Source organism: Dreissena polymorpha, chromosome 16 (genome assembly GCF_020536995.1).
Source record: "Dreissena polymorpha isolate Duluth1 chromosome 16, UMN_Dpol_1.0, whole genome shotgun sequence".
NCBI classification, from domain to species: Eukaryota; Metazoa; Mollusca; class Bivalvia; order Myida; family Dreissenidae; genus Dreissena; species Dreissena polymorpha.
Window position 1 is genome coordinate 5,157,280 of NC_068370.1, and position 25,507 is coordinate 5,182,786.

The 25,507-nt window shown below is 36.1% G+C and overlaps 2 protein-coding genes across 5 annotated transcripts in view; one reads left to right on the top strand and one right to left on the bottom strand.

Annotated features, from left to right (window-relative positions):
* The window catches only part of LOC127861380 (uncharacterized oxidoreductase YjmC-like), a 19,936-nt gene extending 18,920 nt beyond the window's left edge, over window positions 1-1,016 (bottom strand). The window contains exon 1 of the mRNA XM_052399799.1: window positions 546-1,016. Within this exon, the coding sequence (XP_052255759.1) occupies window positions 546-771 (226 nt within the window). The 5' untranslated portion in view covers window positions 772-1,016. The remainder of the gene's footprint in view (window positions 1-545) is intronic.
* On the top strand, window positions 863-25,185 carry LOC127861379 (actin-binding protein IPP-like). 4 transcript variants are annotated; one of them, XM_052399795.1, is made up of 10 exons: window positions 863-948; window positions 7,390-7,454; window positions 9,415-9,532; window positions 11,136-11,271; window positions 13,395-13,523; window positions 14,820-15,005; window positions 18,889-19,441; window positions 20,738-20,907; window positions 21,896-22,116; window positions 22,874-25,185. In XM_052399795.1, exons 2-10 carry the CDS (start codon window positions 7,390-7,392, stop codon window positions 23,096-23,098), a joined length of 1,803 nt encoding a protein of 600 aa, XP_052255755.1. In that variant the 5' UTR covers window positions 863-948; the 3' UTR covers window positions 23,099-25,185. The 4 variants fall into 4 exon arrangements, with proteins under 4 accessions (XP_052255755.1, XP_052255757.1, XP_052255756.1 ...); XM_052399796.1 differs by lacking the exon at window positions 863-948 and adding an exon at window positions 2,300-2,351; XM_052399797.1 differs by lacking the exon at window positions 11,136-11,271 and having other exon boundaries at window positions 13,466-13,523.
* The last annotated feature ends 322 nt before the right edge of the window (window positions 25,186-25,507 follow it).

Here is a 25,507-nt window from a genome sequence, read left to right on the forward strand (position 1 = left end):
CAGACCTCACGTTGAATATGCCCATCCTATCTGGTGCCCCTACAAGAAAAAAGACATTATTACTGTTGAAAACATGCAGATAAGGGCTACTAGAATGATTCCTGGACTAAACAACCTATCATATGAAGAACGATTAAAGAAATTGAACATACCAACATTGAGTTACAGAAGAGTATGAGGAGATATGATAGAAGTTTATAAACTACTGAATGGAAAATATTATTTTGATGAATAGGAATTGTTAAAACTGAATCAAGAAAGCGTAACTAGGGGAAACAATAAGAAATTATATAAGACAAGACCTCGTTTGGACATCAGAAAGTTCTCATTCAGCAATCGAGTTGTTGACACCTGGAACTCGTTACCAAACAGCGTTATTACAGCTACATCTATAAAGTCATTTGAGGCAAGACATGATAAATACTGGAAAAACCAGGAAATTGTTTACAACTTTGAAGCTAAAATCTCGACCGGAAGAGATAAAGAAAATGAAGAGCTTGAGTCAGAAGCTGAGGGCCTTCTTCAAGAACTCATCTGAGGTATACCTAATCTGTTCATGCCATGACTATAATGGCCCCTGTAATCGGCTGTCATCAAATTGCTCGCCAGGCTCACAGCATGTGTCCGTTTTGTTCCGACTTTTGTCATGCAATCGATAATAAAACGCTCCACTTCTGCTTTCGGCACGGCGTCCCACCTGTCTGTGGGTATGAAATCAGACTGCTTACGCAATGACAACATCAAAACAGACTGCATTTTGCGCCTGAACATCTTCGTCAGCTGATGCCGAGCCACTTTGTTTACATTAGGGTGTACGTTCGTTTCTCCACAAATGAAGAGTTGAAACTCATTTGAAAACTTCGGACTTATTTGTTCAGATCAATAATACCAAGGATGCCCGATTGAAAAAAATGTGACAAAACAGCTTACACAACAACTATTTCACAGGTTAATTGTTATTTATCGTGCCAATCTATACACGCAACACATGATTATTCATTTCAATTTAATTTTAGTATATTTTATCAAATTAAGATAAGATAAGATAAGATTTATTTTGAGTCGGCAAGGGTTAAACAACAAACATAAGCTCAGACAGCTTGTACAACCGACTATAAAACATGATGAATAAGAATTAACAAGTGTATAAAAGCTGAAAGACTGGAAACAATTTGTTCTACAATTAAAAGGCAGATATACATATAAATATATAGCATGATATTACAACATCAGATATGGTACTAAAAATTTAGATTTGTTTACATTAAAAGTCAGATAATTTTTTAAGAGAAAGAATAAAATATCAACTAGACACAGCATGCAGAGCATAAAAAACATATCAAGCATAAAGAGCATACATAGCATGCAGAGCATACAAAGCGTACGGAGCGTACAAAGCAACCAGAGTATACAAAGCGTAGGGCACACAAAGTATACATAGCATACATAGCAATTCAACGCAAATAAAGCACACAAAGCATGCCAGGCATACAAAATATACTAGGCATACACAGCACACAAAAATACACCTAGCAAACAAGGCATATAAAGTATACAGAGCAAGAAACACATGCAAAGCACACAAAGTATACAAGCAAACAATGCATATAAAGTATATAAAGCACACAAAAACATGCAAAGCACACAAAGTATACAAAGCATACAGATCACACAAAGCATATAGGGCCTACAAAGCATACATAGCATGCAAAGCACACAAAGCATACAAAGCTAAGAAAAACACTAACAGCATATAACGTTTAAGTAAAAATAAAGCATATAGAGCATGCTAAGCAACCAAAGCACACAAAGCTTAGCAAAACTGACACTATATAACATTATAGCAGAAAATGAACTTAAAACTAAGTGATGTGATGCTCCCTTGCTGTGGAAATCCCATTCAGTCTACAGCATTTGCACCTACAGATTTTTCCATTCCATGTCCCAATTAAAGTTTTAAATTGCGAAAAATTTGTACATTTTCTAAAATCTTCTGGTAGGGAGTTCCACTGCGAGGGGGCAGCATATCTAAAAGAATTTTTACCATATGTTGTTGTGCGTACCTGTGGTAAAATATTGGTATATCTAAAATTTATGGTTGACTGTCTCTTAACAATTAAATCATTTAACAAAGGTGGAGAAATATCATTTATGATTTTAAATGTTTCAATAGCCATTGATCTTATACGTCTTATTTGCAAGGACGGAAGGTCTACCTTTTGTAAAAGATCGATATATTGAGTGCTATAGTCGTTGTATATAAAACGAATTGCCCAAAACGAAATTAATAAAGACAGCTGAACTAGAAAAGTTAAAGCCGCAACTGCCTTACACATGATGCCCCAGCTAGTGTATGTTACTTTATTGCGTCTTCTGAATGACAATGTTTATGTATTAACATAAATTCTCTGTATAACATCCACAGCAGTATGTTGAAACAACCACCTTGCTGATTGGCTAGATCTTTAGCGACACGGTTAGAGCGTCTTACTACCACTCTGGAGGTCTTGGAATCAATCACCCGTTGGATCTCAGGATTTTTCACTTTAATGGCAACAAGGCCAACGATTCAGAAAGTGGGTGTGAGCTGTTTAATGGTTTCTGGGTGTGCCATGCAGACGCAAGACATGCTGTAGCTAACGTATTTGGCCTTGAAACATTAAGAGGGGGAAGAGTGTAGTGATATAAGGTCACTTCTAACAGCAGTGTGAAATAAGGTCACTTCCAACAGCCTTTATGTTGGGCTAGCTCTTTAGCAACGCAGTTAGAATGTCTGACTACCACTCTGGAGGTCGCGGGTTCAATCCCCTGTTGAAGCTCAGGAATTTTCACTTTAGTATGCCCTGGAGGAAAGGTTGCGCAATGCGAGTCTTGAGCCAGTGACCCGTGACCAGAGCACTTATCACGAGGGACGTTCTTCTAATTCAACACAGACTAATCTTGCAAAAAAATGGTTAATACAAGTTTATAAGGATAATTTGCTCTAATATTGCTCAAAGTTAAAAGTAGCTATGTATTGTCAACTGAAGATCATAGGAAAAGATTAAGAACAAAATAGCATGGTGCTAAGTCCCCGCTCCCCCCCCCCCCCCCCCCTCCCCCCCCTCCTTCACCCACCTGCTTCTCTGGACTTGTTAGCACAGATTTGTTCAAGCGTATATAAAAAAATATATATTACAATAGCAAATGAAAATATTATACTTAAATATCTCAAGTACATGATGTGCTGGACTGAGTGATTCATTGGATTTGGCAATAAAAAAAAAATGCCTCCAGAATAGTCTGCTTTCAACCCTGACCCTTCTTAGCAGCACTCTGTACCGTATGTGATACCAGATCTGTCCCTAGATGTTACCATACATAATATACTACTGCTGTGATTAACTGTTTTTTACCCACTACATACAAGCGCTCCATTTATGTATTCCTCCATTCGCCAAATATAAATCAACAAGAGAGGAATATTGTGCATGATGCTGGAGGTCACAATATACTAAAAGATTTCCTGCACAAATTCAATGTGAAAGCAATAACTTTAACGAAAAATAAAGTCAAACTTTTGAGCATAGACATCCCCATAACCATACCTTTTCTTAAAGAGCATTCCAAGCCGCAATGATTTAAACAATAAAAAAGGGGGGTCATACGTTATGCAAGAAAGAACTCGACGCTAATCATCGGTCACTGTTTTATGGCCATCTATTTACCGGCTTCGTACCAGTTGAGAAGGGTTTCCCGCCATCTGTCAAAGTCTCATGTAGTCTCCAATTTTCAAGCAAAAGAGTGAATTTCTGGTAAACATCAATGTTTTCTCTACCACATGCACAAAGAAACATTCTAAAATAAAGCCATGGCAAGTGCCCCTACAGAGAATTGTGTCTTCTTATAAATGATGTTCATGTTTTTAGAGAGTATAGCATTGCACTCCAAAATATTTTAGTATATTGTAACCTAAAGGAGAAATTTATTCTGATTAAAATGTGTTTTTCTTGCATATTATTATCTTCATATGCATATTGCAGGAAAATATTAAGTTTGGCTGGATTATCTGTCCATTTGGCCATTTTATATAATATTTTCACACGCGGGTGTTTTCGGTCCGAAGAAGGCAATTTTAGGACTGTTAAAGCTTAAATGTCCCTTTAAGATTTAAAGTTGTTGTGTTCAATATATGCAACAAAATACCAAAACAAACCAAATGGACAGGCACGTGAGGCTTATGCGGGGTGGGGAAAGAATGAATTTGTTAGATATTTTCACTCAAAGCAATTTTGATAATGCCTTTTTTGTTCTTTTTTTTTAAATCACCAAAAAAATGTCAATTTCAAAGCTTAAAAAAATCCAATTTCATCACAGACAATAAGCAAATTGGTGAAAATGAGAGATCAAATATACTTTGAAGTGTAGAAATCAATAAGCTTCCAATAACTTGTTGTTTCGCACCAATAAAAGCGTGAAATCTTGAAAGCGCCTTGTTGCTAGGAGCCAATTTGTTTACCAGCTGCCAATGATATATTCTAGCATATAATGTCATGGGTGCCTTTAAACTGCAGAAGATGGTCAATATTCACTGCCAGCTCTCATAAAGAGGTTAAAGAGAATACAAAGTTTCATATTTTGGGCACAAAATAAGTACTTTTGACTATTTTTATGGTGGCAATCTGGTCAAAATGGGGCTTCATAACCGAGCCAAAGACAAAAATGCTCATTTTGGGGGTGTAGAATGGAAGGAAAGGTTAAAATGAACAAGACACACACATGTAGGAAAGCCTTATAAGCTTAGAAATGAGGTTTCATGTTGTAACAGGGGCAGAAAGGCATCTCAGATCAATGCAAGCTTCCTGAAAGGGGTTTCTGGTACTTCTTCGGGGGACACAACTTCCCGCATAATTCTCAACACAACAAATATCATTGATCCATGTCACCTTTGTATGCAAAGACAAGCGAATAAAATCAATACTTCCCTCAAATAACTGAATGAGAGAAGCATGTACCAAATAAAAAACAAAACTGGTTGCTGAAATGCCAAATTTTGGCAAAGAGATCCCTCTAAGGTAAATGATGAAGGGGACACTTGCTACAACAGTCCTATGTTTAAGTTGGACGCCACATCTTTTCAAGCCGGGACCATGACTTTAAGCATATTGTGAGAAAACAATACCAAACACAAGCTAATTGTAGGGTTACAAGTAGCATATCAACTCAGATGTACTGCATACATGCTTAGGAACAAGGAAAAACCTGTTAAGTGCCAACTTGCTCTGCCAACAAAGCACAAGATTTACGTGTCAGGACGCGGAGCTATCAATACAAACTTCACGGGGAATTGCTCCACGGCAAGGATTTGAGTGACCACAAACCTTATTATGACAGTATTTCACACCTTAAGCATCATAACTATGCTTATTTGCTTGTGTACATGTACATGATAATAATTTAGTATTATTACCTGTTTTGCCATCAACAACCCTTCTCCAGTTGCCCTCGGCTAAGTCCCAGACATTTCTCTACCTGAAAAGGTCAAAATACCCAATCGAAATAGGTTTAAAATGAAAAAAGAAAATGCATTTATGTATTTAATGTGTATTTCTATGAATAATTGCAAGTGATAAAGCTTGTTATGTTCATGATTGAACTAAATATGAAAACTGGCTCAGTTAAGCATCTGCTGCACTGTCCATACTGTAAAAATGTCTGCCATTCAATGTCGGTGACATGGGGCTCTGTTTGAATGTTCATGCTTTACGCACAAGCTATTGTTGCGTTACTGGATCACGGAGTCCCTGGCATTGAATTCTGACTTCATGTTGCACACTTACGCTACACGGTCAACCAAAATGCCTTTGAATTTATGTCGGAAAGCAATATAGCCCTTATTCGGCTATATAAGGGTGGGGGGGTCAACTTGAAAAACAATTATTCCAGGTCAAATAATCTAAATTCATGCATTTTATGCACTTATATTCTTCTCTTTTGCTAAGAAATGACCAAAAATCAGCTTTCCCAGTCATATTTTGCACTTGCAGATGATATTTCATTTTTACCTAAAGTTAGTTTAGGTCACAATATACTAAAAGATTTCCTACACAAATTCAATGTGTAAGCAATAACTTTAACAAAAAATAAAGTCAAACTTTTGGGCATAGACATCCCCATAACCATTCCTTTTCTTAAAGAGCATTCCAAGCCGCAATTATTTAAACAATAAAAAAGGGGGTCATACGTTATGCAAGAAAGAACTCGACGCGAATCAGCGGTCACTGTTTTATGGCCATCTATTTACTGGCTTCGTACCAGTTGAGAAGGGATTCCCGCCATCTGTCAAAGTCTCATGTAGTCTCCAACCTTCAAGCAAAAGAGTGAATTTGTGTAAAACATCAATGTTTTCCCTACCACATGCACAAAGAAACATTCTAAAATAAAGCCATGGCAAGTGCCCCTACAGAGAATTGTGTCTTCTTATAAATGATGTTCATGTTTTTTGAGAGTATAGCATTGCACTCCAAAATATTTTAGTATATTGTAACCTGGACTCAAACCTATGACTGAGGCACTTGCATACCATTTTTCCATCTGAGCCAACCAAATGCCTGTTTCTTTTCAATACACAAAACATAGAAATCAGAAATTAAGTTTGTATTTGTTGGGAACTTAAGAAGAGTGTAGTTTATTATTCAAATTGATGTATTTGCAATTAAATGGTTTTGGAATGGCTAGTTAAACCTTGAGGTGAATCCTGTTTAATAGAGTTTTGAATTGTATTGCCTCCACACAATCCGCATGTCCATCTGGAAGAACATGAAACCTTGACCAGTCTGCAAACACAAGATATGTTAACATTTTAAAATAGTTACCACAAATGATGTGCAATAAGAATATTATTTACTTAGCTCAAAGGTCAAAGTCACACTAAGAGGTAAAAGGTCAAATATTTAAATTAAAATGATTGTTTTGATTATTATTTCATTATTTTGTATGGAATATATGAATCATCTTGCCTCAAATTATAAAAGCTTGAAGCTAAAATATCGAATAACTTACCAAACATGACCCAGCACCAGATACAAAGAGATCAAATTGAACTATATTCACCAAGGGAGTAGAAAAATGCAAGATAATCACACACACTGAACATTTGAAAGTAATCATATGTAAGGAAGCCATGATACGTATAGTCTGATATCGTTTTTAATACATTCCTAGTAAGTTAGTTTTTATTGGTAGAACCAGGTGTTGGTTTTCTCTTTCACAATCATTATATCATCAAGGAACAGACTTAGGCATATTAGATCATTTCAATGTTTTTAGTTGATAATCAATTTTAAATTAATTGTTTACATAAAAATATTTTGCAACTTCGGGTTAAAAGTTGAAGATGGTTTGATTCAGATGATGGCAGAGGCAGATGTTTCTTATGGTATTCAAGATGGAGACATTGGTCCATCTGTGTACAGGTACATTTCTGCTTGACTTTTTGTTCTATGTGTGCATATAATTGAATCACACTCTAGGAAAACAGGGCTTAATGCATGTTTATAAGTATCGTCCCAGAGTAAGTTGTGCAGTAAGCAAAGGCTAATCAGGAACGGCATGTTCCGCTAAGACTGCATTTGTGATTAGAAGAGACTTCCTTCACTCTCAAACAAAAAATTAAATAAAAGGCATTAACCCTTTGCATGCTGGGAAATTTGTCTTCTGCTAAAATGTCGTCTGCTGAATTTCTAAAATTAGCATTTTCTTCGATTTTTTTTCAAAGAATACTATCAGAATAGCAAACAGTTTGGATCCTGATGAGACGCCACGTTCTGTGGCGTCTCATCTGGATCCAAACTGTTTGCAAAGGCCTTCAAAATTCGGTTCCCGCACTGAAAGGGTTAAGTGTTTTCCCTGATAATTAAACCAATGTGGTACTTTATGCACATGCATTAAGCCCCGTCTTCCCAGAGAGCGGCTTATTTTTTTGCTTAAATACATGTAGAACCTGCCGATTTAATGAATATCACAGTTGTCAACACTTACCTGGTTACCCTTTGTTGTCTTTCATCAGGACCTTAAACCAGTTGATGCCATCATCCTGATTGATAATTGAAAGCATTTGATGTGTTAAAAGCCCATAAACCCTCAAAATCAAGGAATATTTTGTACAATATTTAGAAAAAAAAAGTTGACACATACAAAATCTATGTTCCTTATAGTAATATTCAAAATTGCAAAGCTAGATGTGGTCTGACATAGATTTAACAAGATACAAAATGTTCTTTTTTTATATTTTTTTGCGGAACAATACATAAAACACATGTTCATGTACTAAGTTAGTGTTTGTGTGTCGTATAAATAGATATTGTTGCGGGTAATTTTAATGGAATAAAATGCTCCACAAAAAAAACAATTATTTTGTATCTTTTTTAATCTATGTTACCATACCACACCTAGCGTTGACATTTTGGCTATTGAAATAAGGAACATTTGTGTGCACGTGTGTGTGTGAACTTCATTTTTCGAAATATTGTACAAAATATTTGTTGATATTTAGTATTTATATGTCTGTTATTATGAAAAAAAATTACCTAATTAATATTATATATACTTTGATTTTAATAATTGTGCCCCAGTGAAATATGTTAAATAAATTCATAAGGTTTATTAAATTTAGATTATTTTGTGAAATGGAGAGAAAAAAATGCAATACAACAAGTACATGTAAATTACATTAAAATATTTATTAATTTTAGTCAGTACATAGATATTCTCTGTTAATCAGTAAACATGCCACACTTTTTATGCCCGGGTAGGGTACAGTGGCATATAGCATTTGAAATGTCTGTCAGTCAGTCTGTCAGTGCGTTCGTCCGTCCGTCCGAAAAATTTAACATTGGCCATAACTTTTGAAATATTGAACGTAGCAACTTGATATTTTGAATGCATGTGTACCTGATGGAGCTGCACATTTTAAGTGGTGAAAGGTCAAGGTCATCCTTCAAGGTAAAAGGTCAAAAAAATAAATCCAAGGGAAGTAACAAGCTTTAAAGGGAGATAATTGTTATTTATCATTTGGCAGGTACAGATCATTTTCACAAGGGAAGTAATATAAAGAATATTTCCCTTGTGAAAATGATCTGTACCTGCCAAATGATATAATCCAAAGGGATAAAAAAGATATTTTAAATCAAAGCAGAGCAGTAGGGGGCATTGTGTTTCTGACAAACACATCTCTTGTTTCTTTATTAAAATACCCAAACAATGCAAGATTTATCATTGTTTTTAGTAAACATTAATTTCAACTTTAAATCTTGTTTGTAATATAATTCTAAAAACAATTTGTATGGTTGTAATATTGATTTTCATGGACCTCACTGTAATTATAATCCATGTATTAAATTACTAAATAAATATGCCATTTTATTGTTATTTCAGATCAGTTTCATCGGTGTATCAAGAGACCTTTTTCAAAAGCCTACAACACTTACGGCATGACAGAACATTTTGTGATGTTAATTTGCAAGTGGAATCTCAAACATTCCATTGTCACAAAGTATGCTTACTTATTATGCCCCCCTTCGAAGAAGAGGGTGTATATTGTTTTGCACATGTCTCGGTCAGTCTGTCCACCAGATGGTTTCCGGATGATAACTCAAGAACGCTTAGGCCTAGGATCATGAAACTTTATAGGTACATTGATTATGACTGGCAGATGACCCCTATTGATTTTCAGGTCACTTGGTCAAAGGTCAAGATCACAGTGACTCTAAATAGTAAAGAGGTTTCCGGATGATAACTCAAGAATGCTTTGGCCCAGGATCATGAAACTTCATAGGAACATTGATCATGACTGGCAGATGACCCCTATTGATTTTCAGGTCATTCGGTCAAAGGTCAAGGTCACAGTGACTTGAAACAGTAAAATGTTTTCCGGATGATAACTCAAAAATGCTTATGCCTAGGATCATGAAACTTCATAGGTACATAGATCATGACTGGCAGATGACCCCTTTTAATTTTTAGGTCACTAGGTCAAAGGTCAAGGTCACAGTGACTTGAAACAGTAAAATAGTTTCCTGATGATAACTCAAGAATGATTGGGCCTATAATCAAGAAACTTTATATGTACATTGATCATGACTGGCAGATGACCACTATTGATTTTCAGGTCACTAGGTCAAGGTCACAGTGACAAAAAAACGTATTCACACAAAGACTGCCACTACAACTGACAGCTCATATTGGGGGCATGCATGTTTAACAAACAGCCCTTGTTTTCGTTAAGCTGAACACTTACATTTTTTTCATAGGGTCTTTTCCATAAAGGTGCTACAAAATCTATATTGATATTTTTTTATCCAGTGTTGTTGAGTATTACAAAATTGTATATAGTTAAATGAAAGTTAGCACAGTGAAAGTAACCTTTGCATTTAAATAGGACTGTTTTTATGCCCCCCTTTGAAGAAGGCAGCATTATATAGCATGTGTACTGTCCGCCTGTTCAGCTGTCTGGATGTCAGTCAGAAAATTCGTGTCTCAGCCATAACTCTGCCATATATTTTTGGATTTCGAATAACTTCTCACAAATGTCATATCATAAAATGAAAGATGTCTTGTTTGACACCCTCTCCATATCTCAAAGGTCAAGGTCAGGCTTAGAGGTAAAAGGTCAAAGTTGACTAAAACAGCTTAAAATTCATTTCCCAGCTAGAACTATACCATAGATTGATGTATTATAAAATAACTTGTTACAAATATATTTTTAATGTAAACCATAATGAGACATTTTGCGTGTAACACTTGCTTGCCTACCTTACAGATCTAGGTCCCGCTAAAAAAGGTCAAAGTGGAAAATTCCTGTCTCAGCCATAACTTTGCCATTTTTTGATGGCTTTTAAACTACTTGGCAGAAATTGACACTATTGAAAGTCAAATTGCAATGTTGTCCATACCTCAAAGGTCATATTCCCACATCAAGGTCAAAGGTCAAATTTTAAAAACAGTGGAATGTGGTGACATTTGTGTCCTATGGTCACGTGTCCTTTTTCAATCTGTAAGGATAACAGAACTACTCAAGCTTTTGAGTGTGCTGAAATCCTCATATTTTGATATTGTGCTCTTCCAGAAAAATGAATGTTCCTTCCCATGTTTTTCAGGTTGTCTTAATGGCAGGAAGCACATATTTTCATGCCATGTTCGTCACAGATATGTCAGAACATGGGAAAGATGAAATTGTAATCAGTGGTGTCAGCAAACATATTTTCTCCCTACTCTTGGATTTTATATATTCTGGTAAATTGAGCTGTATTAATGAGCTGTGTTCTGGAAAACCATTATGCCTGGTTTTCTCAGAGACCTATACATATAAGTATTAAAATGAATTAAAATGTACAAGAATCTTTTTTGATTTCGTAGGGAATAATATCACAACTTATTTGTTAATACTAGATTATTTGATGAAGTTGTCAGTAAATGTACATTTTTATGCCCCCCTTCGAAGAAGAGGGGGTATATTGCTTTGCACATGTCTGTCGGTCTGTCCACCAGGTGGTTTCCGGATGATAACTCAAGAACACTTGGGCCTAGGATCATGAAACTTCATATGTACATTGATCATGACTCGCAGATGACCCCTATTGATTTTGAGGTCACTAGGTCAAAGGTCAAGGTAACGGTGACCCGAAATAGTAAAACGGTTTCTGGATGATAACTCAAGAAGGCATACGCCTAGGATCATGAAACTTCATCGTTAGATAGATCATGACTCGCAGATGACCCCTATTGATTTTGAGGTCACTAGGTCAAAGGTCAAGGTCGGATGATAACTCAAGAACGCATTCGCCTAGGATCATGAAACTTCATAGGTAGATTGATCATGACTCGCAGATGACCCCTATTGATTTTGAGGTCACTAGGTCAAAGGTCAAGGTCACGGTGACCGGAAATAGTAAAATGGTTTTCGGATGATAACTCAAGAACACTTTTGCCTAGGATCATGAAACTTCTTGGGTAGAAATGATTTTGAGGTCACTAGCTCAAAGGTCAATGTCACAGTGACCCGAAAAAGTTAAATGGTTTCTCTTTTGCCTAGGATCATGACACTTCATAGGTACATTGATCATGACTCGCAGATGACCCCTATTGATTTTCAGGTCACTAGGTCAAAGGTCAAGGTCACAGTGACAAAAAACGTATTCACACAATGGCTGCCACTACAACGGACAGCCCATATGGGGGGGCATGCATGATTTACAAACAGCCCTTGTTATATATATATATATATTGGTCATTCAAAATTCGTAACTGCATTGCATGTTTAATTTGTGTGTTTTTTGGCGTCTTTATTTGCTTGTATCCTTTCTATGCCCCCGGATCGAGAGATCAGGGGTATATTGTATTTGGCCTTGTCTGTCTGTCTGTCTGTCTGTCTGTCTGTCTGTCTGTCTGTCTGTCTGTCTGTCTGTCTGTCTGTCATTTTATCATTGTGTCATTGTATGTGTGTGTCCCAAAACTTTAACCTTGGTTTAAGTTTGATAACTTTTATAATATTGAAGATAGCTATTTTATATGTGGCATGCATGTGTATCTCATGGAGCTGCACATTTTGAGTGGTGAAAAGCCAAGGTCAAGGTCATCCTTCAAGGTCAAAGGTAAAATTTATGGCTTCAATGCAGCGCAATAGGGGGCATTGTGTTTCTGACAAACACATCTCTTGTTGTTTTACATAATTTAATAATATTTGTGCGCAGGTAAACTACTATACTAGTGTATCAGTGTTTTCCAGTATGTTTTTGAATAAAATATTTATTTATTACTCTTCTGCTGTAGGCAGATTTACAAATGTGCTTATTGTCCATATTCCAAATTTACTTAAATATGGTATTAAATGTAAACTTGTGTCAGGTCTTGTTAAATACATGCTTTTAAAGAACCTACAGAAATTATACTAATGCAAAACATGCTGATATCAAAAATAAAATTATGCAACAGTCAATTATAGAAAAAGTAGCCAAGGAAAAAGCTCAATATCTTAAACATTTTCCAGATAAGGGTATGAGTTTTAAATAGTTGTGTAATACAGAAAACATATATGAAGCATGCGAGTAAAACATAATGTTAATGCTTTTATTGTAATGAAAATGAACCTTGGATGGGGAAAACAGGAATTAATACATGTGCATAAAGTGTCATCCCAGATTAGTCCGTGCTGACTGAACAGGCTTATCAGGCCTTATCACTTTCCACTTTGGCGGTATTTTTCGTTCACAGAAGTCTTTTCTTAGCAAATGATTGATTTTACCTGAAAGTCTCGTCCCTGACAGCACAGGCTAATTTAGGATGACACAGGCATTATGTCCCATTTTCCCAAATTGAGTCTCATTTTCAAGGGAATCACTGGCACTTATTTCCTGCAGGGGAGATAACTGTGACGGAGGACAACTGTGAAGAGTTACTCATCTCTGCAGACATGTTCTCTATGTTTGAGGTGGTTGGCGCTTGTGCTGCATTCCTGAAGAACAAACTTCAGTCAGAAAACTGCATTGGTAGGCATTAATCAAATGTGCAGCCAGAATTTCTTTTCTCTTCATTCATTGCAGGGCTTTTTTGTGATTGACATTGACCAATTCACAAATGTATTTTTACTTATTCTATTTTGAATATCCCTTCTGAAAGGTTTATGATTGTAAAAATTATTTTTATGTGAAGTCCTATTTACTATTGAATGCTCCTCATTAGTGGACACATCACCAATATAGCTTCTGATTAAAATCCCAAAGACTAGAAGATTTGTTGCACACATGACAGAAGCTTGTCCTTCAAAAGACAATATTCAGGTTGCAATTCTGGTTCCAAAGTGGTTGATGTCAAGGTTGCAATTGAAGGTCAGAAGTGGTTTATGTCAATGTCGCAAATATAAGCCAGAGGTGGTTAATGACACGATGGTTATTTAAGGTCACAATTTAAGACCAGATGTTGTCAATGTCAAGGTTTCTATTAAAGGTAAGAGTAAGGTCGCAGTTCAAGGTCAGAGGTCAATCAAACACTTATTGCGTCTTAGTTTCCTTACTTCATAATTCATAGAAAATTGTAATGGTAAATTTAAATGCAGATTATTCCCCGTTATGACAAGATAAACCAAAGTCCAAAATTTCGCAGTGAAGGGCTTGCTGGCTTGAACTAATTTCTGACATTAAATTTGTAATGTCGATGACAAATATTTGCCAATCAAAGGTCAAATCAATGCACATTTGCTTTTCAAGCTCTAACTTTCATATACATTGAATTTTTTTTTTTAATTTCTTGGCACAAATTTTCGCGTATATGAGATTGCATATAACCAGAAAGACACAACTGTCTGCCTTATTTTTACAATTGCATGTAAGGTAAACTGTCAAAACACAGTGTTTAATTGTCAAATTGTCCATTCCCTTTATCTGCAATAAACTGGTTCGTAGTGATAGCTCTCTTGCCTTTGTCTCCAATCCCCTATCTGCAATTAGAGCCATTGGTTAAATTAAATATTAACTTAATAATGTTTAAAGTTTCTATACTGGCAAAAACTATGCTGTGAAGGAAAGAATCTGTAAAAAAAATGAAAACTTTTCACATTTAACCCTTTTCATGCTGGGAAATTTGTTGTCTGCTAAAATGTCGTCTGCTGAATTTTTAAAATTAGCATTTTCTTCGATTTTTTTTCAAAGAATACTTTCACTATAGCAAACAGTTTGGATCCCGATGAGATGCCATGATCTGTGGTGTCTCATCAGGATCCAAACTGTTTGCAAAGGCCTCCAAAATTAGGTTCCAGCACTGAAAGAGTTAAGCAATTTGCCCTGCAGGTATTTACCAGTTCGCTGAGACCGTGTCGTGTCGTCTGCTGCAGAAGGATGCAGAAGGCTATATCAACAAAAACTTTCTCAAGGTCAGTCAGGGGGAGGAGTTCCTTGACCTTGACAAGGTCACGCTGGTCCACTTCCTGCAGAGCGAGTGTCTGCACGTGGAAAACGAGTACCAGGTTTTCAAAGGTTAATCTCTTGTTGTTTTCCTGCTTGAGTTGTTTGCAACCCTTTACTGCTCAGATAGGCATTTGGGCGCTTCGTAATCTTTAAGAAAATCAAACTAAATTAAAAGTTTTCTTAAAAAGTTCAAGTTTTAAGGGCTTAATTTCAAATTCTAAGATTGGGCGCTTCGTAATCTTTAAGAAAATCAAACTAAATTAAAAGCTTTCTTAAAAAGTTCAAGTTTTAAGGGCTTAATTTCAAATTCTAAGATTGGGCGCTTCGTAATCTTTTAGAAAATCAAGCTAAATTAAAAGCTTTCTTAAAAAGTTCAAGTTTTAAGGGTTAATTTCAAATTCTAAGATTGGGCGCTTCGTAATCTTTAAGAAAATCAAACTAAATTAAAAGCTTGCTTAAAAAGTTCAAGTTTTAAGGACTTAATTTCAAATTCTAAGATTGGGCGCTTCGTTATCTTTAAGAAAATCAAACTAAATTAAAAGCTTTCTTAAAAAGTTCAAGTTTTAAGGGCTTAATTTCAAATTCTAAGATTGGGCGCTTCGTAATCTTTAAGAAAATCAAACTAAATTAAAAGCTTTCTTAAAAAGTTGAAGTTTTAAGGGCTTAATTTCAAATTCTAAGATTGGGCGCTTCGTAATCTTTAAGAAAATCAAATTAAATTAAAAACTTTCTTAATAGGTTCAAGTTTTAAGGGCTTAATTTCAAATTCTAAGATATTGATTGGCAACAAACAACATTGAACTTGAACATACTGCTAAATCCCCTGCTTTCTGTTCTGGTTGTATGCTGGCTGCATATAGCCACTTGAACTTGAACATACTGCTAAATCCCCTGCATTCTGTTCTGGTTGTATGCTGGCTGCATATAGCATTCTGTTCTGGTTGTATGCTGGCTGCATATAGCATTCTGTTCTGGTTGTATGCTAGCTGCATATAGCATTCTGTTCTGGTTGTATGCTGGCTGCATATAGCATTCTGTTCTGGTTGTATGCTGGCTGCATATAGCAGTCTGTTCTGGTTGTATGCTGGCTGCATATAGCCACTTGAACTGTGTATTCTGTTCTGGTTGTATGCTGGCTGCATATAGCCATTTGAACTGTGCATTCTGTTCTGGTTGTATGCTGGCTGCATATAGCATTCTGTTCTGGTTGTATGCTGGCTGCATATAGCCACTTTAACTCTGCATTCTGTTCTGGTTGTATGCTTGCTGCATATAGCATTCTGTTCTGGTTGTATGCTGGCTGCATATAGCATTCTGTTCTGGTTGTATGCTGGCTGCATATAGCATTCTGTTCTGGTTGTATGCTGGCTGCATATAGCATTCTGTTCTGGTTGTATGCTGGCTGCATATAGCATTCTGTTCTGGTTGTATGCTGGCTGCATATAGCATTCTGTTCTGGTTGTATGCTGGCTGCATATAACAGTCTGTTCTGGTTGTATGCTGGCTGCATATAGCCACTTGAACTGTGTATTCTGTTCTGGTTGTATGCTGGCTGCATATAGCCATTTGAACTGTGCATTCTGTTCTGGTTGTATGCTGGCTGCATATAGCATTCTGTTCTGGTTGTATGCTGGCTGCATATAGCCACTTTAACTCTGCATTCTGTTCTGGTTGTATGCTTGCTGCATATAGCATTCTGTTCTGGTTGTATGCTGGCTGCATATAGCATTCTGTTCTGGTTGTATGCTGGCTGCATATAGCATTCTGTTCTGGTTGTATGCTGGCTGCATATAGCATTCTGTTCTGGTTGTATGCTGGCTGCATATAGCCTTTTTAACTCTGCATTCTGTTCTGGTTGTATGCTGGCTGCATATAGCATTCTGTTCTGGTTGTATGCTGGCTGCATATAGCATTCTGTTCTGGTTGTATGCTGGCTGCATATAGCATTCTGTTCTGGTTGTATGCTGGCTGCATATAGCCACTTTAACTCTGCATTCTGTTCTGGTTGTATGCTGGCTGCATATAGCATTCTGTTCTGGTTGTATGCTGGCTGCATATAGCATTCTGTTCTGGTTGTATGCTGGCTGCATATAGCATTCTGTTCTGGTTGTATGCTGGCTGCATATAGCATTCTGTTCTGGTTGTATGCTTGCTGCATATAGCATTCTGTTCTGGTTGTATGCTGGCTGCATATAGCATTCTGTTCTGGTTGTATGCTGGCTGCATATAGCATTCTGTTCTGGTTGTATGCTGGCTGCATATAGCATTCTGTTCTGGTTGTATGCTGGCTGCATATAGCATTCTGTTCTGGTTGTATGCTGGCTGCATATAGCATTCTGTTCTGGTTGTATGCTGGCTGCATATAGCCACTTGAACTTTGCTTCTGAGCAGGAAAGGGAAGGGATAAAATTGTGTTAAAGATTTGAGACAATAGATGCTTTCACTAAAGAGAACCATAGTTGAAACTACTCTGAAATATTATCCATTAAATCCACTAGGATATAACATGTTCAGCAAATTCAAACTTTCATACGAAAGAGCATGTGAATAGTTTTGTTTCAATGGAAGAAAGTCAAATGTGGAAAGCAAATACAAGGCTATCAAAGGTGGTAATTTGCTCACTATTGTATCTGACACAACATTGTAATGTGCTGTACTTTGTAAAAGATGTGTGACCAATTTAACATAGGTATCAAAGTTGTGTACTAGATTTGTGACAGTTGTGTTTGCAATGATATGTTTTTTATTGGATATATGATGTTTTTATTTACTGTCATTGATAAGTATCAATGTATCATATTGGATGTACGACATTTTTACTTTCAATAATATAATATGTAACCAGCACATACTGGTTATGGGACAGGATAACGTTCAAGTTGAGAAAAATACTATTTTTATTAAGTTAAATTGTAAAAGTGTTTAAAATAAATATTTTTTTTAAGGTAAACAATGTGGTAAATTGAACAGCATTCATAGAAAATGAGTTGGGGATAATATCAGTTGATTAAAAAATTGATATAAATAACATTTTATGAATACATGTACATACAAAATTTAATTGGTTGTTCTCGTTTCTATTAATTACAAGTAAATCTTAGCCAGTTTACAGCCACTAAAATATAGGATATGACAGCATGAGTAATTTCATATAATGCTTCATTAAACAAGATTTGGAATTATGTTATTAAGTGTACATTTGACAAGCTTGCTAACAAATTATCAGGACAAGTTTTATTAATAAAACATTGTATGAAAGGATAACAAATGTCCGATGTTTTTATAATATGCTTTAGAATAAACTAAAATTGTGACATGATACAAGCAAATTTTGTTTAATCCTACAAGTTTTTATGTCCCCGGTAGTGTGATATATATAGCATTTGAACTGTCTGTCAGTCTGTCCGAAAACTTTAACATTGGCTATAACTTTTGCAATATATAAGATAGCAACTTGTATTTGGTATGCATGTGTATCTCATGGAGCTGCATATTTTGAGTGGTGAAAGGTCATGGTCAAGGTCATACTTCAAGGTCAAATGTCAAAAAATACAATCCAAGGGAAGTTATAAGCTTTACAAGGGAGATAATTTCTAAACCTGCCAAATGATACATTGAAATTTTATTTCAAAGCGGTGCAATAGGGGGCATTGTGTTTCTGACAAACACATCTCTTGTTTATTTACAAAGTGTTAAAGCATTTATGTTAACAGCATAATTTCTAAAGTAATGTAATTTTATCGGCCAATCAAAGATTTTAAATCAAACAAATATTCTTAAAACATTATCTTATTCTGTTCTAGTTTAAAATAAAAAATTAAACTCAAGGTTAAGCATGTTATAAATTAAAAATAATACTTTTGTCAAAATATTTATTACTTGTAATAATTTTATTCTGTAAATATATTTAGTGAACGTATATTTCAAAGGTAACATTTTTTTAAATTTTCAGCTGCAATTGATTGGATATTACACAACTCTCAGGAGAGAAGGAAACACATATTTGATGTAATGGCCCCAATAAGGTTCCCAATCATATCCGAGACCCAATTAGAACGATACATCGCCTCGTTGACAGATTCTGACCTCAGTATTAAGGTCACACTCCAGAAAATTGTGAGCGATTTCCGAGCCGAGGCCAAAAAGGCTAGTGGAGAAACAGAAAAAAAATTCGCAAAGAAACAAAACTTGAAACCCTACCACCTTGTACCAAGACAATGCTCGAGAAAAAATATCTATATCTGTGGGGGATTCTCACGGCCTAGAGGTGGAAGATGGAGCGATGCAAAGACGCTGAATCTTGTAGAGCGATATGACACGTTCTATGGCACATGGCATGACTGTCCGGGTTTTCAGTTCAGTCGAAGTGCGTTAGGGGCAGGTGTGGTGAACAACATGGTGTGTGTGGTGGGTGGGGAGAATGACATGCTCATTCTTGACTCAGTGGAGACATATGATCCAGTGACGTACGAGTGGACCACCCTTGCTGGGCTGACCACACCCAGGTAAGAGTAACCGACCATTTGGTGCTTCATTTTTGTTCTATGAAAACTGGGCTTAATGCTTGTGTTTAAAGTGTTTTTCCAGACTAGACTCTGCAGTCCGCATATGCAAATCAGAGGCGACACTTTCTGCTTTGATGGAATGTTTTGTTTAAAGGAAGTTTTCCAAACAAAATTCCAGTCTTGGCTGTGCAGATTTATCAGGCTATTCTGGGACGACACCTAACACAAATTCACATGTATTACGCCAAGTTTTATTGGAACACGACTGATTAAGTTTTACAAACAGATGCTTGTCTTTTGACTTGAATGTTGTCTTAAAGGGTTAAACCGCTGAATGCTAAGTACTTAGTACCTGTCAATAACAATTTGTTTGGAAGGAGATTGGTTCATAGATAGTTGCCTATCAATAATTGAAATGGCTTTTTGTATTGGTTTGACTATAAGTTACTGAGTACTTTTCAATCAAATATTTGATAAGACTTATTTTGTAGGTAGAGATTCGTAAATTAATGGTTAAACAAGTAGATAGATTTTGTTAATGGAGTTACAAGTAAGCCTTTAGTGGCTTGAACCAGAAGATAGATATTTAGTTATCAATTATTGAACTGGCGTAAAGTGGGTTTTTCCAGCAGATAGATATATGGCAATTAAGTATTGAGTTTGTCTTTAGTGGGTTTTAGGTTACCTGTTTAGTGTTTAATATAAAACAGTTATACGACTACACTCACACAATTCTATATGCTTTTGGGATAACTGTTACAATTTGATGATTATGTAGTTCTGTTGTGTTGTAGCCTAGAATTCCCTTGAGAGTTTGAAATTAATTTCCAATATGCTACTTTTATGAATTTTACTTAGTCATAAATATTAGCATATTTCTGCGTACTTGAAATGATGTACTTTTAATGAAAGCAATCTATGTTAGTTAACTGCTTATTTGATTCAGTGTATCGACTATTTTGAGTTTCATATGCGGATATGTTATGTTATATCAGTATTGATAATAAAATAATTGCAAAACAAACACAAATATTTTGTTTTAATTAGGCCTTGCTCTGGAAAACATGGCTTAATTCATGTGCGTATAGAGTGGTGCCAGATAAGCCTGTGCAATTTGCACAGGCTAATCAGGGACTTCACTGTCCACATAAAGTGGAATTTCTTAAATGGTAGACTTCCTTTAAATGAATGATATCATGAAAGCAGAAAGTGCTGTCTCTGATTAGACAGTATTGACTAAAATGCATCAAAGCATGTTGTCCCAGAGTGTGGCTCAATTAAATTGTATGCCCTCAGGTGTGGTCTGGGTGTATGCACCATCGACAACTGTATGTATGCTGTGGGTGGCTGGGTAGGCTCTGAGATAGGGGCCACCGTAGAGAAGTACGACCCAGAGGAGAAGTGCTGGCGGGTGATAGCGCACACAAGGTCATTGAGGTGTTGGATGGGATGTGTGGGAGATAATGGTAAGGGACAGCCTACAACTGCTTTCTGTGAGGCTGCTTGTGATGTATCGAATGTAATTATGAGTTATATCCCACCTCCACTCTTGAGGTGCATGATGGTTTGTATGGGTCATAGTGAAAGCCAGGGTACCCAGATTAAACCAGACGTATTCTGTATGATGACCATCAAGCAGTCAGGTTTAATGTAGATTGTTTGAGGGCACTTACATTATCTTTCTTGTAATATTATGTTCAGATTTCATGTACATTGTTGGAGGGCTCTTTAATTATCATCCTTGTAATATACCGGTATTTGTGCAGATTTATGTAGGGAACTTTCATTCATCTACTTTGTTATATTCTATTGAGGTTTGATGAACAATGTTGGAGGGCTCTGTAATTATTTCCCTTGAAATACTATGTGCATGTTTTAGGTTAAATGTTTGAGGGCGCTTAAATTATTTCACTGTTAATATATTTGAGCAGGTTTGATGTCCATTGTTGTAGGGTTCTTTAAAGTAACATTACTTCTCAAAATCAACGAAAATGTCGTACATTATTTCGTAAAATAAACTTAACCAATTAAAAATCAGTGTTCCTTATGGTAATTGCCGAAATTTCATTGCCAGATGTGGTCTGGTAAAATAGATGTTTGTATATACAAAATGCTCGTTTTTATTATTGTTTTGCATATGTTATTACATTTTAATTTCTCGCAAAAATATATATTCATACGACACATGAACACTAACATGGTGTTCGTGTGTCATATGAATAGATATATTCGCGGGAAATTAAAATGGAATTGTGTCACAAATAAATAAAAACAAGCATTTTGTATCTACAAAAATCGAAGTAATCATACCACATTCAGCGTTAAAATTGTGGCTATTGCTGTAAGGAACACTGTTTAGGTGTTAACTTTATTTTACACAATACTTTACGAAATTTTTGTTGATTTTGAGCGTTATAGAGGCTTTAATTATATTCCTTATAATATAATGTGCAGGTTTGATGTACATTGTTGGCGGCTGCAATGATCTGGGTGATGAGCTAACCTCTGTAGATAGCTTTAATCCTGTCACCAAGGAGTGGGCAACTCTGCCCGACCTGAAGACCAAGAGATCTTACACCGCAGTTGCGGTTCTTGATGACTGCCTGTACGCTGTTGGTGGGTGGAATGAAACTGACGGAGCTCTAAATAGTGTGGAGAAACTGGACCTTGCAAAGGTAGCTGTCAACTTTGAAGTTTATGAATAAGAATAATTAAGCATATAAAAAAAGATTTGCTACAAATGTTTTTCAAATACCAATATGCATGATTGATAACTGACAATAAGATCACATTGAGGCCATTAAAAAGCCATTTTAAAAAAGTAAAAAAGTATTTCAGTAACAATCTAATGCCATCACGTTGCAAATGTGTATATTTCAATGTCAAAGTTAAGAATGGCCAATGGCTGTGGTAACATTTGCAAATATGACTGCTGCTTCCGTTTTCGTGGTACAAATCTTAACATATTTTCATTGTAGAATATAAAATCATGCATTTTCTCATCCTGATTGATATGCTATATATTAAATTTTGTTAAATTCATTTAACATCAAGTGAATTTAATCACAGACAATTACAATGATATGTAAGTATGTAACATTTTTCAGACAAACACATATGTTCACAAAAACCCTTATCTGATATCTAAAAAATGAAATTAAGTTTAAGGGACAGTTACTTTCATGTAGCCCTTATATAAGAGTCATTCTTTGGGAAAAGGGGGTGTAATGCATCGGCATACTGTGTCAGCCCAGATGACACTTTCTGCTTTTATGGAATTTTCATTTCAAGGAAGTCTCTTTGAAACAAAAATTCCAGTCAAGTCGGAAAGTGTCGCCCCTGATAAGCCTCTGCAGACTGTGACACAACGCTCATGCAGTAAGCCCCATTTTCCCAGACCGTGGCTCATATTTACCCATGCCTCACTGGCAGGGTTACTGGGTGGAAGTGGCGCCCATGCTCAGTGAACGGGCAGGGGCCTGCGTGGTCGTGGTAAACAACATGCTCTATGTGATGGGTGGACGCAACTATGAGGATGAGTTCACAGCACCCTCTACCCTGGAGACGATGGAAGGTTACAATCCAGTAACTGACACGTGGGCCTATGTGGGTACAATGCTGAGCAGTCGCTGTGAGGCAGCAGCAGTGTGCATTTGAGAGACTCGGTTGAAAACTCTGTGATACTTACTCAAAAACCCTGTCTGTTTCAGATAACATGTTTTTCATTAAAGTAAAATATTATTGGGTAAATGTGTCATTCTTAAAATATCTGCATATAATTAGATATATAATGCATTTGCAATCGTCTGAGAGATTTACACATAGCTTCGTAGTACAAAGCCATCCCTTAGTTCATGCTGAGCAATTCAACCATTGTGTGCATATGTGAGACATTGGATTGTCTGTGTGCACATGTGAGACATTGGATTGTCTTTCTTACGTATTATTTTATTTCTTATTTTGCATATTATGTGTTATGAAGACACAAACTAAAGATTGTTTTTGGTGAAATAAGCAATTGTTTGAGAGGAATCAAAAACAATGTTGGTACCTTGTGAGAGCATTAAGGATGGAAACGTTAGGCTTTTATATAAATTTTTGCTTAAAGAAGTTCTATACTAAACAAAAGCCCAGTCTAGGAAGAAATTGTCATGACAGATTTGCCTGTGCAGACAACACAGGATTATCTGGAACGGAAATTTTTGCAAATGCATTTAAAATACAGCTCATATGTATATTTATAATTAAAGAGAACGTGTTTGGTTATCGCTATTTTCTCAGTGTCCAAACATGGGTTTGGATGATAGCAACTTGCATCAAAGGGTTAATGCTGATATTTCATAGAGGAGCTCAAATTGAATACCTTTTTACATTATGGGCAACTGCCTCTGAGATCATATAATCAGCCGTCACACTTAAATGTGATTTAATTCCATTTTATTTCACTTGTTCATGTACGTTTGTATTGATAACATTACCGGTATGTATGTTTCTGAGCAGCATATTTTGTGGTAGCAAGTGCAGGTTTTATGTAATGTTTATCTTTTCATTACATGAAAAAGGATAAACTAACAATATAACTTGATTAAATTTATTTGTTACATTTCATAAACAAAGTTAATTGCTTATAGAGTGACATACATGTGAATGTTTAAAGTATGTTTTATTTTTATTAATTCATGTGTTTATTTGCTCCGCTTAAATAAGGTATTTACGTTGAGTTGTATTTTGCATACAAATATGTTTCAATTATTTGTTTGTACTAGTCTGATTGTTGTAGTGTACTTGACATCACTATTCAATTATAAATTGAGTCTTGTTCTGGGTAAACTGGGCTTATTGCATGTGTTCCCACATTAGCCTGTGTGTTCTCACATTAGCCTGTGTGTTCCCACATTAGCCTGTGTGTTCTCACATTAGCCTGTGTGTTCCCACATTAGCCTGTGTGTTCTCACATTAGCCTGTGTGTTCTCACATTAGCCTGTGTGTTCCCACATTAGCCTGTGTGTTCTCACATTAGCCTGTGTGTTCTCACATTAGCCTGTGTGTTCTCACATTAGCCTGTGTGTTCTCACATTAGCCTGTGTGTTCTCACATTAGCCTGTGTGTTCTCACATTAGCCTGTGTGTTCTCACATTAGCCTGTGTGTTCTCACATTAGCCTGTGTGTTCCCATATTAGCCTGTGTGTTCCCATATTAGCCTGTGTGTTCCCACATTAGCCTGTGTGTTCCCACATTAGCCTGTGTGTTCCCACATTAGCCTGTGTGTTCCCACATTAGCCTGTGTGTTCTCACATTAGCCTGTGTGTTCTCACATTAGCCTGTGTGTTCTCACATTAGCCTGTGTGTTCCCATATTAGCCTGTGCAGCTTACTAGGCTAATCACTGACAAAATTGTCCACTTTGAGCACATTTTTGTATCTTCTAACCAAGTATCCAGTTGATGGGGAAAGTGTGATCCCGGATTATTCTGTGTGGACTGCTCAGCCTAATTTGGGACAACATATTACGCACATGCATTAAACCCAGTTTTCACACTACCAGGTTCAAGTGTGTCTTGATTTCTTCTGGCAATTACTCTTCAAAATAACTTGTATTTTTAGGTGTTATGAGATACATATCAGATATAATGCATACTATTAATTTGGGTGTTACTGGTATTAAACTATTTGATTTGTTTATTGTTAACTATCACATAGACATTTTTTTTTCGAAATTGTTATGCTTATAAACTTTAAACTGGTGCCTGTGTTAAACTATACCCTCCCCCACAACAAAATGAGCGGTAACTATTGTCACAAGGTGTCAGTTTGCCTGTACAGACTTCTGATTTCTTGTTAAGAGTATACATATTAGAGGTATCAACGTGAAACTTCATATTTAGGTAAATCTAATTGATTGGGTGTGCAGTGCACAGCAACTATATTCGTTCCTAGCATGTCAAAGAAATTAAAGAGGCATCACGTTCGAGGGAGACAGATCACATTTTAGGGATGTCCAGTACACAATTATTATAACTTGATTCCGTATTTTAAGAGTTTTGTCCCCTTTTCCATTTTTAGCTCC

What these genes read in the sequence shown, in the direction of transcription:
- LOC127861379 (XM_052399795.1), top strand. Translation starts at nt 7,390, where the DNA reads ATGATGGCAGAGGCAGATGTTTCTTATGGTATTCAAGATGGAGACATT. An exon ending in CTTGGATTTTATATATTCTG is followed by an intron (nt 11,272 to 13,394) that starts GTAAATTGAGCT and finishes TATTTCCTGCAG; the next exon opens with GGGAGATAACTGTGACGGAG. An exon ending in GGGATGTGTGGGAGATAATG is followed by an intron (nt 20,908 to 21,895) that starts GTAAGGGACAGC and finishes TATAATGTGCAG; the next exon opens with GTTTGATGTACATTGTTGGC.